The 27866-nt window shown below is 37.0% G+C and overlaps 1 protein-coding gene across 5 annotated transcripts; it reads right to left on the bottom strand.

The window, feature by feature from the left end:
- Nucleotides 1-54: 54 nt before the first annotated feature.
- Nucleotides 55-27450, bottom strand: LOC139133079 (ATP-dependent DNA/RNA helicase DHX36-like). Of its 5 annotated transcripts, none has more exons than XM_070699490.1 (21): nucleotides 27397-27450; nucleotides 26704-26993; nucleotides 24797-25081; nucleotides 23359-23433; nucleotides 19796-19891; nucleotides 19091-19245; nucleotides 18645-18746; nucleotides 17826-17972; nucleotides 16355-16507; nucleotides 15246-15348; nucleotides 14456-14599; nucleotides 13787-13995; nucleotides 12475-12592; nucleotides 11887-11985; nucleotides 10866-11039; nucleotides 9711-9881; nucleotides 8997-9096; nucleotides 7608-7692; nucleotides 6914-7037; nucleotides 4590-4741; nucleotides 55-1340 (listed from the first exon to the last, which is right to left on the bottom strand). In XM_070699490.1, the coding sequence occupies exons 2-20, from the start codon at nucleotides 26926-26928 to the stop codon at nucleotides 4604-4606; spliced, it is 2703 nt and encodes a 900-aa protein (XP_070555591.1). In that variant the 5' UTR covers nucleotides 26929-26993; nucleotides 27397-27450; the 3' UTR covers nucleotides 55-1340; nucleotides 4590-4603. The 5 variants fall into 5 exon arrangements, with proteins under 5 accessions (XP_070555591.1, XP_070555589.1, XP_070555592.1 ...); XM_070699488.1 differs by having other exon boundaries at nucleotides 27300-27449; XM_070699491.1 differs by lacking the exon at nucleotides 27397-27450 and adding an exon at nucleotides 27187-27318.
- Between the last annotated feature and the right edge of the window lie 416 nt (nucleotides 27451-27866).

Below are 27866 nucleotides of genomic sequence, written 5' to 3'. Positions count from 1 at the left end.
TAATAAAGTTTGGATATTTCAAGGAAATACCAAAATAAAAGCAAACATGAAACGTTTCATCATAGAGACTTTTAATTGTTAAGGAAAAGTACGAAGTCTAATTTTCTTTAGACATTTTGAACCATTGCATGAAAGTATCATGAGTATGGAAATACTGCTCTGATCCTGATTATAAGTAGGTTAAAAAATATACATTTCTCAGCAGTCGTCTTTACAAAAGTAAACGGTCTTCACTTTCCTGCCTGTTCCAGTCATTATGAACTGTTTTCCCATAATTTTAAGCAATCTCACAGAGTTTAACTTTTTCAATATACCAAGGTCAGTCAAGCTATTTCTGTCACTGTATTGGTTTTCCGAAGTAGGCATTATAGGCATTCTATCACCTACATGTGCATTACCCATCGATGATTTTCACTTGGGTGACCACAGAAAAACAAGAGCGCCACCAACAACGTATACTGCTACGGGTATTTCGTCAATATGGTTGAAACGCCATTTCTGCCAAATTTTTGATTCATGCAAATCTATTATGACCGAGTGACTTTCAACCTTTAAAAAGTACTTAGAAAGCATGTATACTATTAAGATGCTTCTCCCTGTGGATACACTACAAAAAATTGTGGAAAAGATAACGAGAGAGAATGCTTTAATTGTAACCTGAACCAGCAGATTTTAGGGGAACAAAATTTTCTGTCATATCATAAAATGCATTGACGGATTGAATGTGCTCAATGGACCAGTGATTCTGATGAATAAATGTAAAGAATAACTTATGTGAATTTGAATATTAAGATATTTTTGTATTATATTTTATTCCATTATATTTCCAATATATTCCTGTACATTTCTTTGCAGGCCTGGTGATATCTGATTATGTCCATAAGGTATCTGAAGCAGCAAAAGAATAAATTAGTATATAGGAAAAACAGGAAGTTCTTGAACATGAATGGCTCATTCTCATATCTTAATAAATATGTTGCTGTGTGTATGAAGTTATCCTTTTTATCACATGGCAGTAAGCATTACTGGAATTTCTGAAATTAATAGTCAGTCCATCTTTTTCTCCGATATCCACTTGGTCCAGCGCCTCTCTCATTACGGTAGGTTCCACTGGAATCTAATCGGTCACTGTACATGCCACCAGTGTCTCTATAGTTGGCAAAGGAACTACTTGTCCTGTAGGTATCACCATAGTAACTGTCTTGAGAATGCTCTTCCATTGTTAGCAGGTCAACGATGGCATTCATTATTTTCCCTTCCTTGCTGCTGTGATTCCAGTTGGTCACTCCGGGATTGGTTATTTTGTCTTGAAGTACTTCATCCAGCTGCTTCTTTAAATCCTGAGGAAAAGCACGCACAAATCATGCAATTTGTTTCTAAACGTTAGGTAGGAAATTAATCATCCATGGATTGAGCAACTATAGGCAGACAATAAATGATTAAATTGGCAAACAGAAATTTTAATTTTTGTGGTATGTTTCATGGTTTTTTGTTTTTTCCTGATAACAAAAGGTTGTAATAAAAATTGTAAAAAAACATGAACCAGATGAAGTGCTCTGATTTTTTGATGTAAGATCTATCTATAGTAGGATTGTAAGGTATGACTGATTTTATCAGAGCAAATTCTTTTTGTTTCTCATTTTTAATGTGGTTATTAACCCTTTTCTTTGCCACAATAACTGCATTTATGGTATATATTTCAGGTACAATGTGCCTCGAGGACTGATATTGTGTCTGTCAAACTGTTACAACATTCTTTTCATCTACCACTTGTTGGGGGTCATTTTGAAACTTATGGCGTAGATAAAGTTTTTATCAACTTAGTTTAGTGAAAATCAGAAATTTTACCTTCCCCAGTAGAGATAACACAGGTATGGCAACCATTTTGTACTTCAACAAGTCATTGTTGATGACACAGTCCCCGCTTGTCCATTTTGTTATAATCTTTGGTGTCTAGGTAGCTGTGGAATGACATTGATGCATCGGGTGCATCAGGCCTGTGACTTGCATAATAAAGTAATCTGAGGAACGTTCAATAAAAGACTCATCTCTGCCGGTGTTGACCACTAAAGGAACTTTTGATTACATCACACATAACGATGCCCTCACTGCCTCTAGTGTCATGACAGCACATACTATACACATGGTTTGGTGGAATTTCGAAATTGTATGGGATCGGGTATGTTGTTGTAATCAGCCATTTTGGATCATATAATGAAACAAATTAATGTGCACAAGAATGCAGCCATATCACGTTTAAACAAAATCAGTCCATTGAAGGACAGTGACCTATGTTTATAAAATTGAAATCAAATGGCTGTCTATTGACCATATGGATCGTAGCACAAAATTAGTAGACATACATAAGTATGCCATAGTACTTTATCTTTGTACCAAGTCTCAACAACATTGGATAAGGAATATTTGCATATGATTAAGCCTCAAAGACATGAAAAAATCCAAAAATGACAATCTGGCAGCCATATTGGAACATGTCACGAAGTAAATTGACATGTATACATGTATGTGTGCCATAGTGCTTGATCTTTGTGCCAAGTTTGGACAAAATGGGTTTAATGACCTTGAATTATGCTTCAAAAACATGCAAAATTCCAACAAAATGGCACTTCTGCAGCCATATTGGATCCTATCGCAAGGTCAATTGATACATGCATATGTATGCCATAGTGCTTTGCCTTTGTGCCAAGTTTGAACAAAATCAGTTCAAGGATGTTTGAGTTATGGTTCAGAGACATGAGAAAATCGCAAAAAAATGGACGCCTGTCGGCCATATTGGATCATATCATGAAATAAAGTGGCGTTCATATGAAGGGCATAATGTTTTGCTTTTGTGCCAAATTTGAACAGAATCGGTTCAAGGATGTCTGAGTTATGGTCCAAAGACATGAAAAATCGCAAAAAATGGCTGCCTCACGCCCATATTGGATCGTATCGCAAAATAATTTTACATGCACATGAAGGCCATAGTGTTATGCCTTTGTGCCAAGTTTGAACAGAATCTGTTCAAGGATGTCTGAGTTATGATCCAAAAACATGAAAGATCCCAACAAAATGGCCGCCTCACGCCCATATTGGATCGTATCGCAATATAATTTGACAAGCATATGTAGGCCATAGTTTTATGCCTTTGTGGAAAGTTTGAACAGAATCGGTTCAAGGATATTTGAGTTATGGTTCAAAGACATGAGAAAATCGCAAAAAAATGGACGCCTCGCGGCCATGTTGGATCGTATCGCAAAATAATTTGACAGGCACATGAAGGCCATAGTGTTATGCCTTTGTGCCAAGGTTGAACAGAATATGTTCAAGGATGTCTGAGTTATGGTCCAAAGACATGAAAAATCGCAACAAAATGGCCGCCTCGCGCCCATATTGGATCGTATCGTGATATAATTAAAATGGATATAAAAGCCATAGTGTTATGCCTTTGTGCCAAGTTTGAACAGAATCTGTTCAAGGATGTCTGAGTTATGATCCAAAAACATGAAAGATCCCAACAAAATGGCCGCCTCACGCCCATATTGGATCGTATCGCAATATAATTTGACAAGCATATGTAGGCCATAGTTTTATGCCTTTGTGGAAAGTTTGAACAGAATCGGTTCAAGGATATTTGAGTTATGGTTCAAAGACATGAGAAATCGCAAAAAAATGGACGCCTCGCGGCCATGTTGGATCGTATCGCAAAATAATTTGACATGCACATGTAGGCCATAGTGTTATGCCTTTGTGCCAAGGTTGAACAGAATATGTTCAAGGATGTCTGAGTTATGGTCCAAAGACATGAAAAATCGCAACAAAATGGCCGCCTCGCGCCCATATTGGATTGTATCGTGATATAATTTAACATGGATATAAAAGCCATAGTGTTATGCCTTTGTGCCAAGTTTGAACAGAATCTGTTCAAGGATGTTTGAGTTATGGTCCAAAGACATGAAAAATCGCAACAAAATGGCCGCCTCGCGGCCATATTGGATCGTATCACAAAATAAATCGACGTGCATCTGTAGGTCATAGTGCTATGCCTTTGTGCCGAGTTTGAACGAAATTGGTTCAGCAGTGTCTGAGAAACTGTTGATGACGGACGGACGGACGGACGCACAGACGGGACCCAATCTATAAGTCCCCGCCGGACTTCGTCCGCGGGGACTAAATATCATTAATATGACCAAATAATGACCAAACCTGTGGGGGTCATTTTGAAACTTATGGTGTAGATAAAGTTTTCATCAACTTAGTTTAGTGAAAACCTGAAATTTTATGTTCCCAAGTAGAGATAACACAGGTATGGCAGCCATTTTGAATTTCAAATATCATTAATATGACCAAATAATGAGCAAACCTATCACCCCCCCCCCCCCCCCCCCCCGACAATAAGACTAGGGCATGTCAGGGATAAGAGATATCCGTGTTGATGCACTACTATATGCACAGAACCCAATCTATAAGTCCCCCCCAGACTCCAGACTTCATCTGTTGGACTAAAAACCTGTACTCCTGTAATTTAAATCTTACAATCAGGACACGATCCAATGTTCACAATTTTGTCAAAGACATATTTACGATACCTTCACAAGCTTTGCTATTCTTGGTGATGACTGGAAAATGATCCAGTCATCAACTTTGATGACATCTTGTCCAGCATCAGTGCCAATACTGATATCACCACCAAAGAACAACAATGGATAGGGTGTACTACCGAACTGTCATGAAGGTACACCTGAAAGAATGGGATAAAACCTTTGATGAACTGGTCATATCAACATCAGCACACATTAAAGGGCCAGGAGCTGTGATTTGTTATGATTTTGTCACTATTTTGTATTTTTAATGTTAACTGAAGTTTCTTATTTTACACCCAAAGCATGTCAGACTGCACTGTTATTGATGACAAGTCATCCTTCAAGTCTGGATTTGAATTCAAATGTACATACACAGTAACAGTACATGTATAGATGCTGTGTTGACTAGCTAAATAAAGGGTATTTTGACATGGTTTCGTGAGTAGAGCTAGAACTTGCAATTGACATACAAAACAAAAAATCTAAAGATAATTAACAAAAGTTACAGCTACTGAACTTTTAAATTATGAATGTAAAAGAGCTGTGTAACAAGTAGGAAATACACAAGTATGTAAATAAATTTTAGAGCTTCAGGAGTTTAAAAGGTCAGATCTCCAAGGCATTACCGTTTACATATGTACACACGAGGCAACACACGAAGTATTTCATCTCTGTAGCAAAGAAAGAGATTCCATCTGTGTTACAGCTAAAGTTGCTTTAAGTCTTCTTGACAACTTCATATTGCAAATCAGTCATTCAGTAATGAATATCTGAGCACTGAGGGCATAAAACCCTCAGCAAATGCATTAATCAGTAGTATTTAGATGGTTTTCCATCACTGCTTCATGGTGCATATGAAATTACTTCGACATAGCACCCCCCACCCCCCACAAAAAACACTCTTGGGTTAGAAGGTCATGTTAAGTCCTCACAGTATCGCCACATGAAGATGTACGCTGATTTTGTTTCCAGTACCATGTAACAGAAAATTTGGGTAGGTAGGTCGGAGGAAATTTTTTTTATTTTTATTTTTGTAGGTTGAGACCCATGAAATAAGATAAGATTTGGAGAATTTACTCAAATTAAAGGGTCAGAAGGTTTTTCTAGGGTCGGTCTAGTTACGGGAAACAAATTTTTTTTTATATGGCCTTACGTAGATATCTCATCCAGGCCTACATACAATGTCTGAGAGGACCTTTTCTTGTAACATTGAAACCATAAAAGCACAGCTAATAATGACAAAAACTGCCTTTTTAACTGTTATTTTGTTCATAAAAGACATCTTTCTACAGAAAACCTGTGACACAAAGGAAAATAATTGCATCAATGAGAAGGAAAGATATCTTGTCATTTTTCTATCTCTAAAATAAGTCACTGTATCAATATATATTGTGAAATATTGTGCATGTTGCTTCTCATACTGAATTCTCATAGACAGAACAGAAAAGCAAACAATTCTTTGATTTCAAATGAGATATTCGCACGATATGAACGGTTTTTATACACTCAGTCGCCAGCGATTTGTGAGTGTCCGTGACCTGATCCGGAAGTTGTGTATGGCAGCCCGCTCATATGCACGATGAGCGATGGAAACAACATTTGCAGCAAAAAACAGGATGGTTGGACAGTCTCATATACATTACGTTTACTTTTTGTACGTGGCACACTAGTTTTGTAGATAACATTGTAGATAAAAAGAACCAACTCATTTGAATGTCTGGACAGAACACACAAGGGAATTGGTAAATTACTTATTGAGTTGATAGTAGAGACCGATGTTAATTAGGACAGCACCCTGGCTAAACAAACCATAATGCAATGTAAACGTACTGATGCCAATCTTTTTTATAGACACTCAAGGATAAACAGTGGAGTGGAGTGTTACATGATAGTATTTCACTCAAATGAGTCGGTTCTTTTTATCTACAATGTATCTATAGAACTTGTGTGGGACATACAAAAAAGTAAACGTAATGTATATGAGACTGTCCAACCATCCTGTTTTTTGCTGGCCTACATAGCTATTGTATGTCAGGACAAGGCCTCGAGACACATAGTGTGGGACAAAACACAGGTTGAAACACATGTAATCTGAAAAATGAGATGTTCATCTCATTAACATAAGTTCATTTGATATTTCCAAGTCAAGGTGTCTTAAACATCCACTCACTTTGGTAGTTATTTTGAGAGAAATTTTATTTACCACACTGATTGATGTGCTGGAACGCTTTGAGGAAAAATTATGCAAAGGACTTTGCTTCTTTGTCCTCTCCCAGAAATCGTCCAAAGTAATGTAAGATTCTTTTCTTTCTAGACAGTTTGATACATACCCCAGTTGACTTGATCTTCTGATGGTAGACCAACCACTTGCCCTGTAAGTCTGTTTCGCCGGCATTCACCGATTTCTGATGCAGATTCACCCTACCATCTGTCTTGGTGAACAATCTTGGCGGTCTACATTGTTGATAAGTTTTACAAAGTGATATTGGTCAAATATGAAACACGAACAAATTCCAAATGCAGCAATACTTCAATTCTAGTATTTTCTTCTACTTCATTTTTTTTGAAACAGAAAACATGAATATTTCAAATGTCTAGTTCATCATTCCAATCTATTTTGATTATTCTGACAATTTTACCGATTATTTTCAACACAGAGAATGTGCAAGTCACTTGGAAAATCTTCCTACAAAGATCTAACACTGTGTGGCACAGCATTCGACCGAAGTACTTTGAACCCTGTCAGTCACTCTCTCACCCTTTGCTTGCTAATCTTTGTGCAACCCTTTATTTTCCATTGCATGGTTAAATCACCATAGAGGGACGATGAGTAGGGGAAGGGAACGGGTAAAATATGCATGAATGTTTAATTTGTACTGTGTATGGATAAAAGTCTAACCAGCTTTGGTATCAGTAGTTCTATTTCTGGGCAAGTCATACACAAAATACCACAGGCTCGTCTAAAGGACAAAGACTATTAATATCAACAGTTCATATGCTATACAGATCTATGAAAATACTTACTTATGTTTCTTTCCTGTCTGATCAATCTTTGCCACATTTGGATAGAGACCAGCGCATACAACAGCTCTGATAAGGTTCAGATTATCTGCAATAAATTCGTTCTAACAAATGTTAATTTGTACACGACAGACTTCGAATTTTCAAACTCTGTAGAACTTACTTCCTTGATGTAGTTTATATTGCACTGAAAGACACTTTATTTCTGAACCATTTCTCTTAATTCTAAGATCAGCAATTAAAATGCGAATTTTTCAACACATCACGGAAAGCCATGTCTAGGATTTCTGTCAGCAACCTTTAAGATGGAATGTACTTCCGGGACATGCAAAATATTTACAATACATGCTCATGTTGCCTCATTTTAAAGTCTGTGGAGTGAATTGAAATTTTAGAGTCTTGTATTTCCAAACATGGTATTACATGTGAAAAAAGGTCAAAGGTCATCCCTACATTTTGGTAACAAATTATGGTCATAGTGGTCAACAGCAGATAGAAATCTAATCACTTGCCCTACCTAGAATTTGAAAGATACAGTACATAAATGCTGCACTGTACATTTACTTTGTCATATTTCTGGCAAGTGTTTTTTTTGCCAAACTGCAAATTTACATTTTTACCTAACTTGGCCATACATGTATGCCAACATCAATTGCTGTTTTTGCCTAAATGAGTAGCGCACATGTAAAACATCAAAGCGATCCTGAATTTCATGCTTGTTCATGAAGGATAATGGTTCAATGTTTCCCTCAAAAAAGTTCAGACAAAAATTTAAAACTTTCTATTTCAAGGCACATATTATTGTAATTCCCTTTAATTACGACAGAATAGGCAAAATTGATCATTGAAGATTGTCAAAAAACATTCTGGCTTTGAACAGGAGTACTGTCCTCCATATACTGCAATGTAGACATGTCAGTTTGGAAAAAAGTCTCATTTTGTCATCATGTGGATGAGAACCTTGATGTACATTCAAAGATTAATATTCATCACATATCAATCATTGACTATGGTAAAACTGTCTACCACATGGTACTGAGGAATGAAATAATGAAACAAATGAACAAAGTTCCTTTCTATTTTTAAAACATGTACATAGTATTTTAAGCACTCTTTCATGAGTAACCTTGCTTTGTTCCATTCTTAGAATCTACTGAATGAACTTAATTTACATGGTGAAGAAGGCCCCAGTGAGTAAGACTGATGTCTCTTTGCTGATATCTGCTATGTTATCTGAATTGTCATTGGTTGCTGATCATTTGGCAACACCAGCATTATCATTGGCTGCTCCATTTTCCCAATGTTACCAACATTGTGATTGGCTGTTGATTTTTTTGTTATGTGAAGTGATGTGAATTCTTATTGGCTAATCATTACAGTACTTCACATTACCTGCATTCTTATTGGCTGCTGGTTGTTTACAGTCAGTGCTTTCAACAAGTCCAATATCGCACAGATATTCACAAAACTGGGTCTTCATTCCATTTAACAGCTACAATGACAAGAGGTTGTGATTTCTAAACATGACGGAATACATGCTTAACAGAGATTCCGGTCTATGAGTGAAATACTGAACAAATATGATAGTAAGACCTTACAATTACATACATATTGACTGAAACAAGTGTACAGAAAGCATGTCAAAAACTCAGATATGTGGGCTGTACAAAAGTCCAGAAAATTATAATTACCTATTACCTATGGTCTATTATTAACTATTGAGGTCATGTTAAGGTACTATGGTATACAATCCCAGTGATACCTTCTGACAGAAACTGTATGGAAGTGCAGCTGCTATTTCCAACTTAAGACCAAAACTCTCATTATTTTAGGACCCCATAACAGACATGTATGACCTTTGACCCCGGTCAAAAATCACTAAATCGAAATTTGCAAGACATTATGGAGTGAAAACTACATGCATGCATTTGATGTAGCTGGTCTACCAGCAAGGGCTTCTGTAAATACAATGTAGCTGGCCTAGCCATGATTGGCCAAAAACATTATGATAGTATAAATTTGATTAACAAGGTAAGAAAAGACGTAAAAAGTTAAAACACTACAGCATTGGACATGATAGTATTAGCATTTAGGCAAACAGGATACCTTCAGAGTATTCATAGAGAGGAAATTCTCCCAGCAGTAGTCCTTTTCAGCTCTCCATTCCAACGACTTAGCATCCTCCCATCCTTTGAATGCATTCACCAACATCAAATGATCACTCTTGGTGTCTTCAGATAGAACCTTTCTCATGTAGTCAGCGTCTTTCTCTTTGCCCTGGGAAAATCAAATTGTAATTTTTATATTCTTATGTACTTGGCAATGGCTACCGAAGTATAGAGAAGAGGGATAGGGGATATATCAGCTCCTGAAACAGATTTTTACTTTTGTTCATACTTTATACGCAACTTTCACAGTTTTTCAGACAGTCTAAGTATTCAGACATGAGGTGGCATGACCATTGATTGCACATTTTTTCTCTGGCAATACTTGTTTAGAATGTCTTAAAAGTGAAATCTGGTGATACTACTGACTTGTTAGGTGGTTGTCTTTGGTTAAGGCTGTGAAGGGTGCAACAAGCAGCGACCACTAATTGTCGTCTATCTACTGCAGCGATGACGTTTTTGACAAAGTGACTGCTGAAGCAAAGTTTGTGATTTTCAAAATCTGACTAGTAACACTTGAATTGTGATCACAACTCAAGTGTTTGTCTCTGATACAATACCTTGCAAGATTTTACACAATTTAACATTACTTTGACAGAAATTCTATCACACAGAACAATAGCTTTTCAGAGAGTAGATGTCTGTGTAATTTACAAAACTTGAAGAAATGATACACAATCAAAAATGACAGTAAAACAGTATTGAAACTTTGGTTGCCTGTGTAGACAATAAGTTGTGATGACTTTAAGTCCTGTTGCTGATGTGTGATTGAGAATAAACAGAGAGTCAGTAGACAGTCCGTGTGCAACCACAGACTTTACCTTCACACAATGCCTTGGTCCAAATTCTACACAGATCTACTGACTCATGTACCGTATAGCATTGCAAGTACGTGCACAAGAACTTTGCCATGTAAACTAACCTGAACATGTAAAAATATACCGGTACATACCAATATTTGGTATGTATATTTGCTTTGACTGGTCTTTTAGTTCATATTTAACATGAGCTAAAAACCTGTCAAAGCAATTTTCTTGTCTGCTTGCTTTTTAACGATGGGGAAACGCTGTGTATAGAAGAAGTTAGCAGTACTTACGATGGGAATGATAAAGGGATCTTTGAAGCTAAGACTAGCGGCGATTGTCAGGACTGGATCCAGACAGCAAAATATGGCACCAAATAGGATCATTTTACCGATGTGTGGTTCTACTGGAAGCCTGGCAAGATGGTACCCCAGTGGAGTTAGATTCTCGTCACTGTCCATAGCATTCTGAAACAAAAGACAAAGACCAGACTTTATTTTTCAGCCTAACAGCAGACACAGATTTACTTAGAATTGTTCTGTGATTTTGGCACACACGAAAAAATACTGTGCCTATCTATAGGCCCCATCTTCTGCACGAAAACAATCTGCCAATTGCCTGCGTATTCATTCCTATCACTTTGGTGGAAGAGCTGTTAGCTTATTCACATGTATCCCACAATACTACATGCTTTTTTTCCTTTTCCTGGTTTGTCTGTAAGCACGACAACTAACGGTATGTTTTCAGTATCTTTGCTGCAGTGTGGGAGCATGGCTAACTGGCTTGAAAACCCAAGGTATCAGTTTTGTGACCCCTACGATTACAGTGATAGAGCAAAAGAAAATTGTGCAACATTGGTGCAGAGCCACAGAAAAGTTTGCTGGGTTACAGCCCAAAAATCCTGGTTTGTTTAATCCTTTCTCCCAAGTCATATTTATTTCAATGTTTGTCTATGAAGCCTGGTAGAAAGACAATTAAACACTGCATCAGCTTCACAACTGACTTCTACCGGTATCTTTAACGCAAAAATGGCAAATGTAATGCTCAAAGTCATCAACTATGTCCCTTTAATCGTTTTTCAGTTTAATATCACCACAGATCTTATGATTTGTCTACATGTCACAGAGAAACACTATTTGTTTTTATCAGACTAACATCTGCAACAATAAGTGTATGTATAATGTACAAAGATAATAGTATCTTATCAATATTTCTTTTCAGTTAACTTCCATACAACTTTCCTCTTTTTAATTCAGCCCTTACTGTTCTATTCCCGTAGAGATCTACCAGACATACATATATATGCATACTCACCAGCTGTAGGAGGCTGTTCTTGGCATGTTGTACTGCCTTGAGGTCAGGGCAATCAAGGGACTTGCAAATAAATTCTTCGATCTGGCCGAGTTTCAGAAGCTGCGGAAAGAGGCAATGAGCAGTATTTCAAACATTAACTACCTCATTGAACACTTTCATCCATATGGTTTGGCCCATATCCATTGTTATCAATGGTGAGTGTGGACCTGTTTACAGGGACCGGGGGGGGGGTTGGGGTGAACAAGTTTAGGTGTCACCATACATGTACAAATTTTGCGATGAAACATATATGTTATCTAGAATTTACCGATATTTGAAATCAAATGGACACTGCAACATACATGTACATTGTTAGTTCTATGGAGAAAAATTACAGTGGTTGATTTCTTTATGGTTGACTGATATTACTATTAGACGATAGTTACACCTAACAGTATTGGCGACTCAGCAATGTAGAGGGTATGGTTAGTTCCTATATTGCCAATGGTTCAACGCAAACAACCTTAAAAATTCACTATTCATTTTTCAAATTGTCATTCAGGTGTACAAATAATCAGAAAATTAACAATGAATTACAATAACACTCACTCTAATTTGAAGACAGACTTCTTCTAACGGAGTTCTAAGCATTTCTGGTAACTGATGAGCTTCCATAAGATCAGCTCTTAATTGTGTGAATAAGTGATAGCAGTAGCCTTGTTGCACTCTGAAACACAAAACATGGGTTGTATATCACCATACATTACTGTAGGGCCAGTAAAGTATTTAGAAATTTCCTTTGATTTAAATTGTTAAAAGTAGCAGATGCCTTGAAATCGAAAAACTTCAATTTTGCTCAAACTTTCTGTAAGAAAGTTTTAAAGTATTTCCTATGGAAATCAAGAATCAAAATTACCCAAGATTTACCAACTCTTTAAATTCAAAGTGGCAGCTATCCCTGTGTTATCTCTATACAGAAAAATAAATTTTTGGATTTCAACAAAACTTGGCCGATGAAAACTTGAGCTTGAGCTTCCGTGAGCTTTAAAATGAGTCCCTGAAAATAGTAGACCAAACAAGTATTGTAGAAGTTTGAATGCCCAAATATCTGTCCCCAAGCTGAGATGCATTCTACCTTAAGCAAAAAAGTTGTGCTTTTTCTAGTTTTGAGATATTCCTGCATAAATATTACATGTATAGACAATAACAAAATTAAAATCTATCAGAACTTTCTCTTACACACTCAATTTAAGCAAAGCTCTTTGGAATTCTTTTACCCGTACACACTTGAGGCAAACATATATTCAAGGGTCTGTAATATTCACCAGAACGTGTACAATTTTGCGACTGATATGGCTGCAAATGCTGGTAATAATGAACAGTTCTAGGAACACTAGAGTCAGGAATTGAGAAAGCTTATACAAAATAAGTAATATTTCTTACTGTGACAACTACATGTAAATGTAGACAGGCAGTGAGATTCAGAAAAATATTAAAAGCTCTGTTAAGCTAGAATGTACCTCTGAAAGCTTTTCAAAATTTTTTGATCTACCTTACGTGAGGGCTCATTTTGAAGCTCTTGTGGTGAGACAACAGTCTTAGTTCTGTGAAAATTGAAAATTTATTTTTCCCTCATGGAGTTAACATATGGGGATGGCAGCCATTTTGAATTCCAAATATCAGTAAATATTGGGTAACTTGTTTCTCTAGTACAGACGTTTGCCAGACAACCTCAGATTTTCATTATTATAAACGAGTATGGTTGGAAATTTCCATTCAAAATGATTTGAGCTAAAGTTCAAGTCTTTCAGTTCTGAAGCAAATGCTATGGTAACCTTAAAACTTACAAAACACCCGGACAATGATCACCATTTATTCTCGATTTATTTTTCAAAATTTTGTCTTTTGAGTGGCATTTTACCTTCCAGCCCGTCCTCTCCGCTGGACCGCTGCAGCCTTACTAATCCACTCTGGTTTCAAAGTACGCAGATTGTTTTTCACATCATAATTACTCTCCTTGGATTTGCCAGTATCAATGACATGGACCACATCATCAATCGTGATGCTGGTCTCAGCTATGTTTGTTGCGATGATAATCTTCCGTACACCGGCTGGAGGTCTATCAAACACCTTTTAAATAGAATAGTAAAAAAAAGTAAATAAATAAACAAATGGTTAGTGAAATAAGTAAACAAATAAACAAAGGGTAAGCTAGAATAATATATGGCCACATACACAGTAAATATGTGTGTGTGTATATATATATATATATATATATATATACCGGTATGCATACACACAAAAGCACACACATACACAAATACAAACATACATACTCATAACAGTTGATACGTTTTTCAATCTAAAGGAATACTGAGAAGAGTGGTCTCTCTCTTTGTCTAGTAGAAGCAATACCACTTTCAACTGAAGTGAACTCTGTGAAAACTTCTAATATCTCGTTACATTCTGGATACTCATATCAGAAATCAGTGGTTGTAATGTGCGTGTCTGTTGTGAGAATGACAAATTGGAAATGAATGATATTGCCCAGATAGAATACCTGAACTACATGTACATGTACTGCACTAACCTGTTTTTGGTTGACAGTTGGCATCAGTGAATGCAGTGGAATGATAATGAATTTGCCAGACTTGAACATGGTGTTCCTCTGCAGTGTTTCATGGACTTTACTGATGTCACTCCAACCTGGAACAAACACTAGTATTGCACCATCCTGAAGAGAAAGGATCCACAGTGATTATCAGATCAATGGTGGGATTAATGGATCCACAGTGATTATCAGATCAATTATGGGATTAATGGATCCACAGTGATTATCAGATCAATTATGGGATTAATGGATCCACAGTGATTATTTGATCAATTGTGGGATTTGAACATGATTTGAACATTTGAGATGCTACATCACATGCTTGCCTGAGTCTATTCTGTCTTGGATACTGGTTTCTAAATTACATAATAAGTACTATATTCATAGAGAGATGAGCACCTACATACCCCCCCCCCCCACCCAAAACCTGCAGCCATCATCATATTATGGTATGCTGTATTGATATTTGTTCAATCATGGTTGAATTTTCAAATAGATTCTTACTCGATATCTATATTTCATACTGTTACGGTATATTGTTTCTCAATGTTGATAGAAAGGTGATGTGACAATATTTCTGACAAAATTTGTCACAAGTACATTTACCCTATCAAATAAAATGAGCATTAACTTTCAAGCCAACTTTTTAGTGTTTGAAAATGTAAAGATAAGTGAGGCATTGTCTACTTGTTCTGCCTTATTATTTTACGGCCAACCACTTTGTTGAGCATTCACGGCGTATAGACAGGATTGCTTTTAACAGCATTACCTGACAGTGCAGGACAATGTGTTGAATCAACGCAACAATCAAGTCGACGTTGATTTCTTCTTCATCAAGATTCTGCAGTCCATCTAACACTTCAGTTGGATAGCTGGAACAAACAAACAAACAAACATGTATTGGATGTTTACACAATAGTTCATCATACTATGAGGTTATTACGAAAATACCGCAAAGGATGTACGAGGACATTGGCGCAGCGTATCGCGTCGGGCGATGCGCGGCGCCAATGTCCGAGTGCATCCTTTGCGGTATTTTCGTAATAACCTTATTATTATACATCTTACATTCCTGATCGGGGCATCAAAATGTCGGAGTAGTGACCGTTTTCGTGCAATGTCAACAATTTTTCTTCCGATTTTATCGCGCCAGTGTGGAACGCTACCTCGGACGCGCTTCTGCAAGTTTTGGAGTGTGTGCACTACACACATGCGTACGTACAGAGCACGCGCGAGACTTGTTCTGGCACTCGTCAAAGGGGTCCCTTGAAACCGTTCTACAGTGGACGCGTAGATACAGCTGTGGGAATGCGACGCCTTGAAACCGTACGTGTTACGGAACGGGCATTCTGAACGGCTTTTTTAGCCCACGCTAAATTCTATTGTTCTCGATGGTAGATGTATAATACTAGTTGGTATATTTACTGCCCCAGAGAAAAAGATAAATCTTTTCAATATGGCAATCAATACATGGCCTATGTCTGATGAAGGACATCGATCAACATTTGACAATGCAAGTCATGGGCCAGAAAAAATGAATTCAAGATTTCTAGTATCATTAATTAGCCATTATATAAAGACAATTCTATGCAGTAGCATACCGTACATGCATCCAGTCTTGTATAAAGGAGTTGTAAGCTGTGTTCAATGTTAGCAAAAGCTTACTGACACATAATCAATCCCTTTTGGCCTTTTGGTCCATGATTTGAATAATGAATCAAGATACATTTTTTCTCAAATGATCCGATTTGAAACACACTGATTAGCTTTGTTGTAACGGTTAAAGGTTGAAAGTTATTAGCTCAACGTAAAATACCATGTGACATTGAATTGATCAATCAAGAAGCAAATTTGGATGAGATATATTACAAAACTGACCTGTCTTTGATAGAGTCCATATACTCAGGGAATCTTCTCTCATATTCTTCTTCCTTTCTTTTTTCCTCTTCACTGATTCTCTTTCCTTTGATAAATCTCCAGTGATAAGGCCTGCCTTTCTGTCTGCTCCGATGAGACGGTGCAAGTCTAAAACTAACATAAGCCACCATGCAAAGAGGGAATAGTTTGAAATACAACATGCTACCCAATGGAATTGCATAGCAGTCAAATCCAGTTATACATGACATGTTTGCTAAAACATGGGACATTATTACAGTGGCTTGCATTGAATTTTTGGCAAAAGGCAAACTAGACATACTGTCTAAATTTAGGAGTTGTCAACACTGTCAGGTGTAATTATCATCATAAGCCGTAATATCAGTTGATCATAAATTCTCGACCGCGGAGTGACGTCAGTAGGTGAAACGCATACGAGTGAGGTGAATGAGACATCAGACGATACACAAGAGCGAATGATACAGAAATTGTGTGGAAAAGAGCAGAACTAAAAGTTATGTCATTTATGTATATTGAACATTGAATATTGCTTTGGTGGTTGAAAAATCCGAACTTCCCAAGGCGTTGTGATGCAAAATGATGTAAGAATCTGCAAGTACCCGGATGGTCTGTAGTCGAGCATAAATACATCAACTCTGCGATGTGATAGTTGAAACATTATCTGGAAGGAGGTAACTCGTAGTCAAAACAACACCACATATCTGCACACATGCCGCTATTAAACTTTCTAGAAAACATCATTTACAGCAGGCTGTTGCTTGTGCGGATCTGGTGGTGTTGGTTTGACTACATCTGACCTCCTTCCAGACGATTAACCTTTCAACTTTCGAAGAGTTTATTTCTTGAAAGTAGACTGGTACTACTGCTAGACAATATACCGGTACACCTGAGTGTGTTGACAACTCCTCAATTTAGACAGCATGGCTAGTTACCACATTGCCAACAGTTCAACGCAAATCTCTGTATTTTTCACATGCCCAACATAAATGTGCAAAATAACACCTTTGTGCAAAATGTCCATTAAAAAAAAGACGACTATGCTCCTGTTGTAAAGTATGAAATGCTACCGTCTAGATTAATTTTGTTTTATGCGAGTAGTATACAAAGTGTATGACCTGATGAAAGGAATACGGTACAGATCATCAAAGAGCTACATAAATAAATAGTCTTTATGCCCCACTTGATGCATTCGTTGGTACAATACATGCATATGGAATAATCATGGGAGAGGCAAGGCAAAACATGCTGGTCTTTACTTCATGAAATCCTTTTGCAAACATGAATTTCCAAGCAAACAATAACCTTCAACTTTGAGATTTTGGATTATTCCCATTGTTTTCAATGGTATGGGTGAACTCTATATTGGGATATAGGGGTGAAAAGGTTGAGCAATCCATACACACTCACCTGTCTATATCATCTAAATAAATAAAATCAATAGTGATCTACTCACCCTGTGTGCTGCAGGACATCTTCTAGCCAGTATTCTGTTACTGGGAAAGTAAATCCTGGAATTGTCATCATGGGACAGTCGCCATAGTAACTGGAAAACTTGCCGGCATTGAGGGTGGCACTCATGAGGATCAACTTAAGTTCTGGTCTGATAAGAGAGGAAAACTTGTTAAAGTATACAATCACCTGTAATCTAATATTCCCATATATGGTCAAAGAGGCGTTCCTTGGTATCCAAACTACCCATGTGAGGGCGCTGTTTTTAAACAGTGGCCACCCGCTTAAAATCTATGATTGGTTAGATTTTCTCTTTCCATGGTAACTGTGGCAAAATTGGAACAGGTGACAGTGTACCTTTCATGTGCATCTGCCTGCCTGTAAATGCCAATTTATTCATGTCATGCCCATTACAGACACACAATATCAGACTTAAAAAAACTACTGTATTTATTCATTGGTGGCAAAGGTGCTCTGTAGCATAGCAAGGCAAAACTACCCATTGTATCTGAACGTCTCATGGATCCACTTAACTACCCATATTACAATGCTGACATAGGTGACTTTATTGTAGAAATATCAACAAATGAATAAATAACTCTAAGAGAAATAAGGAAATAGAAATGAGTAAGGAGTACGCAGGAAACAAGTCAGGAGTCCAGTGAGAATCCCACTTGCTACTTGTGTAAAGGGCGCCCTCTATCACCTGTCGAAGTATGAACTCCACAATTGACTGTATCAGGCTAGGGTATATTTTAACAAGGTTTTCTAACCTTCTTCTGAGAGTTAAGCAATGAAATGAGTCAATTCGGTTTACACTTACCTACAAGGCAGCAAATCTCTCAGAATAATGATCAGGAAATCTGACACAATATTTCGCTCGTGAACTTCATCCAATATTATGTGACTAACGCCTTTCAACATCCTATACAGATTGTACAGAATAAGTGGATAGGTTAGACCAGCCTTCTGCATGTGCCTGTTGGTTTGTGTCCTATGCCCAATGTCAATGTTGACAAATAAATTGTACTCTGGACTGGATTTCATTCGTCAAAGATAATATTGCATATCGGACACAATGCACTAATGTTTTGCCAAGTCTAATCCTTTGCTCTTAAACATATTCTAAAGGTTAAAAAGGAATTTAGAAAACTTACTATGGTAGTTTTCTAGAGCAAATGTTATGAACAATTTATCATACTCTAAAGGTAATGTTCATCTAAAATCGCCTCTGGCTTCACACACTATTTGAATCCATACACAACATACCGATCTCCTAGGAGCCACCTCAGCAATATTCCAGTCGTACAGTAGGTTATCGACCCCTGTTGCCTTGGTAACCTGGACTCTAGTCTGATTTGATAACCAACAGTCATCCCACCACCTACTGTCTCACCTCTCTCATCAGCTACCCTCTCAGCAACCTGGTGAGAAATTTAAGGATCAATTCTATGGATAATTGGTAACTTTAAACACACCGTAGTGCTCGTTCCCTTCCTGTGAACTGTTAGGAAAGTAGTAAATGCTGGGTTCTGTGCTCATGAATAGGATTTCAATAAATGTCATGAATACAAGGGCTTCTACACTGAAAGCACAAACTGTAAAGTTTTACTGCGTGCTTCCACGGAAGGCAACTTTTGTGCCAATTTTTTCACACTGTTTTGACAATCTGCACTCAAAATTATTGTCATTTTTTTGTGTCAAGGTACAACAAAAGGTACATGACTCTTTCCACAAAGACAGAGAAGAAACAATATATCTATTGACAATTTTGAAGGCATACTTTTTGATGATATGCCGAGTAAATGGAGATAACGACAAAACTGTGATGATGCCTATGATCTTTAGACTTTAGATTAAAGGGATCGTGATTGCCATTCCAGATCAAGATCAAATGAAAAGTAAAGGGAGAGTGATTGGTTGAAACAAAGACTTGCAAATAAAAGAGACTGATTTGGTAAATCAAAGACTTACAGACACTGCACTGATTCTTCTAGGTTGTGTACAGACAATTTTACACAGGCTTCCATCATCATTGTCAATGTATTCATCCAGGATGAACTGAGCAACCTACAGGAAAAATTTCCAAAACACACTATACCACATAGTGATTCTCCAATATATAAATCAATTGTCCAAATTTGTGCTGATGAACTGATATTTTATGACTAACAAAGAAAGAAAGTAAGAAAGTTGAATGTCTTTACACTTTCATCAGCAAAAGTAAATAAATAAATAAAGCTCTATGAATAGAACACAAGTGCTTAAAATAACACTGTTTGAAACCATTCATGAAAAAATAGTAAATATTCCAACACACTTTGACAACTATTTCATAATGTGGATGCACTGAGTCAACTTAATGAGACTTGGTATATTTCTGTCATATACATGTAATGCTTGCTTTTTTGGTTCAAGCATATTGCAGTGTATTCTCCAGGAGGAACAATTGTGCGAATCCCTTTAATCAAAACCCTCCCTCAAATGATCACAAATACATGACATGTTGCCCTTCTACAATAAGCTTTCAAATTATGATTTACACAGAGTATTTATAGTAGCATTCCACTTCATGGTTAGTGTCTATGATGTAACATCATACAGTTGATGTAAATCCACTTCATAATTACTGTCTATGATGTAACCCACTTCATAATTACTGTCTATGATGTAACATCATACAGTTGATGTAATCCACTTCATAATTACTGTCTATGATGTAACCCACTTCATAATTACTGTCTATGATGTAACCCACTTCATAATTACTGTCTATGATGTAACCCACTTCATAATTACTGTCTATGATGTAACCCACTTCATAATTACTGTCTATGATGTAACATCAAACAGTTGATGTAATCCACTTCATAATTACTGTCTATGATGTAACATCAAACAGTTGATGTAATCCACTTCATAATTACTGTCTATGATGTAACATCATACAGTTGATGTAATCCACTTCATAATTACTGTCTATGATGTAATCCACTTCATAATTACTGTCTATGATGTAACATCATACAGTTGATGTAACCTACTTCATAATTACTGTCTATGATGTAACCCACTTCATAATTACTGTCTATGATGTAACATCATACAGTTGATGTAATCCACTTCATAATTACTGTCTATGATGTAACCCACTTCATAATTACTGTCTATGATGTAACATCATACAGTTGATGTAATCCACTTCATAATTACTGTCTATGATGTAACCCACTTCATAATTACTGTCTATGATGTAACATCATACAGTTGATGTAATCCACTTCATAATTACTGTCTATGATGTAACCCACTTCATAATTACTGTCTATGATGTAACATCATACAGTTGATGTAATCCACTTCATAATTACTGTCTATGATGTAACATCATACAGTTGATGTAATCCACTTCATAATTACTGTCTATGATGTAACCCACTTCATAATTACTGTCTATGATGTAATCATACAGTTGATGTAATCCACTTCATAATTACTGTCTATGATGTAATCCACTTCATAATTACTGTCTATGATGTAACATCATACAGTTGATGTAATCCACTTCATAATTACTGTCTATGATGTAATCCACTTCATAATTACTGTCTATGATGTAACATCATACAGTTGATGTAATCCACTTCATAATTACTGTCTATGATGTAACCCACTTCATAATTACTGTCTATGATGTAACATCATACAGTTGATGTAATCCACTTCATAATTACTGTCTATGATGTAATCCACTTCATAATTACTGTCTATGATGTAACATCATACAGTTGATGTAATCCACTTCATAATTACTGTCTATGATGTAATCCACTTCATAATTACTGTCTATGATGTAACATCATACAGTTGATGTAATCCACTTCATAATTACTGTCTATGATGTAATCCACTTCATAATTACTGTCTATGATGTAACATCATACAGTTGATGTAATCCACTTCATAATTACTGTCTATGATGTAACCCACTTCATAATTACTGTCTATGATGTAACATCATACAGTTGATGTAATCCACTTCATGATTACTGTCTATGATGTAACCCACTTCATAATTACTGTCTATGATGTAACATCATACAGTTGATGTAATCCACTTCATAATTACTGTCTATGATGTAACCCACTTCATAATTACTGTCTATGATGTAACCCACTTCATAATTACTGTCTATGATGTAACATCATACAGTTGATGTAATCCACTTCATAATTACTGTCTATGATGTAACCCACTTCATAATTACTGTCTATGATGTAACATCATACAGTTGATGTAATCCACTTCATAATTACTGTCTATGATGTAACCCACTTCATAATTACTGTCTATGATGTAACATCATACAGTTGATGTAATCCACTTCATGATTACTGTCTATGATGTAACCCACTTCATAATTACTGTCTATGATGTTACATCATACAGTTGATGTAATCCACTATCTGTAGCCACAGTAAAGTGATACAAGCTTCCTATCTACAGAAGGATGTGGTTAAGGTGAAACTCTTTTATTTGATATTTGATCAATGTCTTAAGCTTCATTTGCTAAAACCTTGAACACAATCTTAATTTGCATAACTTAAATTTGCATACTTTATTAGAGGGCGACAATGGACATTCTACTTTGGCAGTATACTGCTAAGACCACTAGCGGGGCAAACATTTCACTTGTTGTGTCTCAAAAAAATACCGCAATTATATGGTGTCGCTCAAATTTGATCAAAATTGGTACATACCAAAGATCAACAATAAGTGTTTTTTTCTATCTGTTCAGTGCAGGAAAATTATACGTTGATGTTATGACAATTTCTGCACAGTACAACCAGAAAAACAACAAGAAATATTTAAACCAGAAAAACAAGAATGACAAAATTAAAAACTTTAGGCACTGAAGGTCAACTTTAGCAACATGCATAGCAGAGAATCTTTCAACCATGGATGTACAAAAATAGACATCCATGGTTTCAGCAGGTCTGTTAATATGTCACAGTTCATAAACAATGACAGGAAATGTCCAATTAGCTGTTTCAGTTATTGCTACCACTCCCAAACATAATAGGTACCCTGCATACAAATAGGTTAAAGGTCAAAATCCTATTATTCAGATGTGTGGGCTGATTCAGTTACTGCAACCACTCCTGCACATTTGCAGGATTTCCCTTTTTCTTACCTTATTTAAACATTTTTGACACTGATGTGTTCATTTGAACAAATTTACATCTAAACCCCTGGATCTACCTGTACACCAAATACAGAGATGGTAGCTTTGGTGGTATGGGAGCCTTTGTGTGTGACGGACATACATCCGCACATACATACCCACATACATACAGACAGACATACAGACGCCACCGACTCATCATATAAGCTCTTTTTGGTATTTATATATAAAACCAAATATGAGCTAAAAATGATCATATTTGTACCAAATACAAAATTCTGATCCTAGATAAAGATAAACACGGCACAAGCTCTATAAAACTGTATTTGTGTGAGAGTTACAATTACCAACCTGAGTTGTTTTGCCACAGCCAGTCTCTCCACTAATAACACAAACTTGATGGGCCTTAATTAATTCAAGCACTTCCTGTAAAATAAACAGCACAATAGGAACTTTACACATTTTGATGCAATGATTCAGCAAAAATACTAGGACACTCCTGGATGAGTAAATGTATTGTTCTTGCTTGTTATTCTTCTAAGAGTTTTAAGGAATGAGTATGAGTATTGTTTTTTTAATTTGTGATCTGATGATAACAAATCTATTTATCAATCAATCAATTGATCAAGATACACACATGTATACACCTATATATATATATATATATATATATATATATATATATATATATATATATATATATATATATATATATATATGAGATATGGAAGTACAATGTACTTCCATATCTCATATCAAGTAAAGCTGGTGTTGTATGTAAATCTAGAATGAAAAAGTAATTCCACAGAACAGATATGTACAGTGCAAGTTTGCTGCTCTGACTTTGTTTACATTCACGTTGCGTCTGGTATTGACATCATGCGATTCTAATCTTTACGGCCCTGATACGGGTTTTGCGGACCGAGGTTGTACGGCGGAAGGGCCCGAGCGTGCGAGGGCCCGTTCGCCATACGACCGAGGTCCGCAAAACCCGTATCTGGGCCGTAAAGGTTTTATCATATACCTTATTGAACGGTTGTGATATGTTTCAGTATTTATCAATAAATTTTGTTAAAGTTATGGGCGTAAATTAAAAAAACATGAGCCACGCAACTTTGCGGATTGATATGTACGATGTTGTCATTTGTTCTGTTGTGGAACGCGTCACGAGCTTGTTCTATGCGAACGACAATGTCACTACAGAATGAGCACAGATGAGTAGTTGACCCTGCTCGTTAAAATACACTTTCTCAGCAAAACATTGAGAGGAGACTATCAAGCACTTGTTTTAAACCAATTTTGATCGGAATAAGATTCGAACTGTCTACAATTTGCTTCAAAACTACGAGCGAAGCGCATAGAAACGGGTTCGAATCTCGCGCTGACGTGCTTTTGAATGGAATGTACGTGGATAGCAACGCGCGTAGCAACGACAACGAAAAAGTTCGAAAAAGCGCGCACACTACCTTATTTGGGCAAAGTGTGCCTGGGCGTGATACGGCAACTTATTACACACCTGTAAGAGCGCCTTTTCCCATAGGTTTACATGGGTACGTGAATCTAGGTATATGATAATCTATATTAAGTATTCACATGATAGAATGCATGAAAATAAATCTAAGATTTACTTTCAATGTGAAACATAATGGATCCACACTGCCATGTGTTATTTTGTTTGCTATGAGTTTTTTGAATGATGGTTATAAACTGCAATTGAACAAAAGTTGTATAACATTTCTCTTTCACATACATGCACATTGTGTCAGTTTCAGAAAGGAAATATTGGTACCTCTCGCATCTTGTATGTAGGCAACTTCTCACGAAACTTTTGCATCTCTTTGTACCGTCTATTTCCCACTCTTTTATTGTTTAATTCTTCCTTCAGTTTTCTATCTATTGCATAGTTTTTAATCAATGGTTTGCTGTAGTAAGTCCTGGCAGGGTCTGTAATTTGACTGGCAGCCTCACTGCAATCCTCACTCGAGTCACTGTCTGTAATATTCTCCGTTTCTATATCTTCCAAAAGCTTGGATATTTGCTCCTCTCGTTGACTATCCATCTCAACCTTAGGCCTCTGAAACATACAAGGAGTTCACATCCAGTTACATATCGGAAATAGATTGCGGAGTTATCACCATGGTTCAAACTATGGATACAACGATAAACACATATATTTTTTTAAACAGCATATCATATTGGACAAAAAGTACATGCTGGACGTTACTGGTACATTTCATGATAGTTCAGGGCTTTGAAGGACACAGTTGCTCAATGACCATGCTCAGAAAGCCGGCTTATACCCAACCATGTGTTTGGAATGGCCACACATTATTGTGGGTCAGAGATTACCAGGCAGAGCCTGCCTATTGAACCAGGCTGTAATCATATGGTAATCCTGCATTGTATTGAATCAGAACATGATGTACATGTACATTTGACAATGATTTCATAATCAGGAACTCTATTCTCAAATGGCTGTATTTGGAGACTACACTTTTTAACGCCAAAATATGGGGAGCACTTTCTAACAAGACCTGATGTACATTTTCTGTATTTCATGTGTATCTTGCTTGCTTCATCTCTCCCAGGAATATCATTTAGCTTTTCATCTCGGTAAACCATATGATTTTTTGTAATATGGTAGCTGCAAACTTCAACTTGTAGCCCTATGGTGAGGCGGTCGGTGATTTTTGATTTTAGCGACCTCGCTCACCGGCAGTGTTACAATGCCAAAGGCCCTATAGACTGGTAAATAAGCGCAACATCAGTGTACCGGTAGTGCACTCAAGGTACCAAAAAAGAATACTTTAGAATCGTCTATACTAGTAACCATGTCATTTTTGGGGTTAAAAATCGCCTGGGACACAGTGATCGCACTCGACAAAGATCATCGACAAAACAAAACATTACTCATGTGTCCACTTTGTGTTGAACACGTCCATTATCTGCATATTGTACAAATGGGTGCGCTCCACAGATGTCGCACTTATTTTCCAGTCTATAGGGTCTTTGGCATTGTAGCTACTGCTGAGCAAGGTCACTAAAACCAAAATCACCGCCCACCTCACCGTAGAGCTACAAGTTTGCAGCTAAGTAATATGGTTAAGGCATTGTCCAAATGTGATTGTGTGGATTGTGTAGGGCTATAAACCATATTGCTGTCATATTCCTGGTGAACAACATCATGCTGCATGTGCGTGACGATGAAAGTAAATCACATCTGTACAAGAGTACAATTGAGGAAGCCCTCTTGAAAGTCAAATAAACAAAAACTTGAAAAATCCTTAATGCTTACATCAATACATATAAATGAGGCAAGACAGCAATATTGTAACTGCGCGGTGCAAGAGATCTTATCATTAAGTTTTGTGTTTGTTTGTTATAATGTCATACATAAGCACTGAAAGTACATGTACCGGTATTGTCTGACAGAATTTTAGCCAAGGCATCATTCAGGCAAGTCACAATCATTGTCGACAATTTTGAACTCATTTACATGTTTATTGCAAGTTACACCAGGTCCCTGTAGGTTGCAGGAGCTGAGGACATTGACCTGTCCATCCATGGAGGTAGAAAAGTTCTTTCTACCGCCATGGTCCATCAGACCACGGTCCCTCCACAATCTCAACATAGTACCTCAATGGCCAAGGGAACATTTGATATGCACGTGTTGGAATGATGTAAAACTGGACTTACTTGAGCAACCTCTGCTTGCTTTTTCTTTGCCAGTGATTTTTGCCTATACCACATTCCAATTTCTCTCCCTTTCAATCCCGCTGGAGGTCTTGAACCTCTTCCACGTCCACCACTTCCACATCTTTCTCCACCCTCTTCGGCAAAGTCGTCTCTGTTGCCACTACTTTTAAAATACCGTCCACGTCCATATTTCCTGCCCCTGCTGTTACCTCCATGGTACGACATACTGAACAGTGGTGACTTTGAGGATAGTGGGGAGCTGTTTGACTTGGGGACTCAGACTTTCGGCTCTGCTTGAAAGATAAGGAAATTTCAGCTGTATTGTTGGTTGCCTTGCACGTTGTAATTAGCTGCAAGGTTGCCGCCAGTAAGACAGCACATGAAAACGTCTATGGTTGGCTACATCATATAGTGGACGTAAAAATCGAAGATTTACGTCTACAGTCATATCATGACACTGGATGACACCGCTGTGACAGATACCTGAGGCCACGGTCCCTCCACAGAACGTGCTGAGGCAAAGAAACCTCACCGATCTAGCGAGTGGTGATGATGGTGCGTCAGCCCAGTCAAATTTACTTCGACACAATATTTACCCTGACTCTGAAACGGTCGAAGGTCTTGGCGTAGACAGCTGGTCAAGCAACAACAGAGTGTAGGATAAAACCCCAATAAAACAATAGGCACTGTTACCACAAGACACCGTCTGCTCTGGAATCAAGCGTCATAGAGTGCAGTCGACACATGACATGACGGAAACCTCAGAATCAGAATAGCAATAGTAAATCCTAAAGTAAAATAGCACGAATCGGAACACACAATGTTCTTTTTGTCACCATTACAATTTTCTCGAGCTGTAGAAAGATTTTTTGTCATTTTCATTTAAAATTTTACACTATGGATGGCTATCTTTTGTGGCTTTGTACCGATTTAAATATTTGTTTACTCGGATAATAATACCAATAAACTTCCGACGCTGTGCCCACTACAAAGACCTCTCAACTCTATCAAATTTTTTGATAATTACTTTTTTCCATTCGCTTAAGAGTCCCCATTTAAATTTTTATATAACACGCCGGTAAAATTGTATTCGTATTCGTACTCGGGGTCAAATATCGGTTGATTTTTCGTTTTCAAGTCACTGATGACGCAAACGTGCATTT

The sequence above is a fragment of the Ptychodera flava genome, chromosome 5 (assembly GCF_041260155.1).
Source record: "Ptychodera flava strain L36383 chromosome 5, AS_Pfla_20210202, whole genome shotgun sequence".
Taxonomy (NCBI): domain Eukaryota; kingdom Metazoa; phylum Hemichordata; class Enteropneusta; family Ptychoderidae; genus Ptychodera; species Ptychodera flava.
The sequence above is the reverse complement of the archived record's forward strand: the minus strand, read 5'-3'. Positions and strand labels throughout refer to the sequence as shown.

Coding starts and splice junctions, on each gene's coding strand:
- LOC139133079 (XM_070699492.1), bottom strand. CDS start 26,928: ATGTCGTACCATGGAGGTAACAGCAGGGGCAGGAAATATGGACGTGGA. Junction 15,349..16,354: donor ATGGACTCTATCAAAGACAG/GTCAGTTTTGTA, acceptor TGTTTGTTCCAG/CTATCCAACTGAAGTGTTAG. Junction 14,600..15,245: donor ACATTGTCCTGCACTGTCAG/GTAATGCTGTTA, acceptor CTTTCTCTTCAG/GATGGTGCAATACTAGTGTT.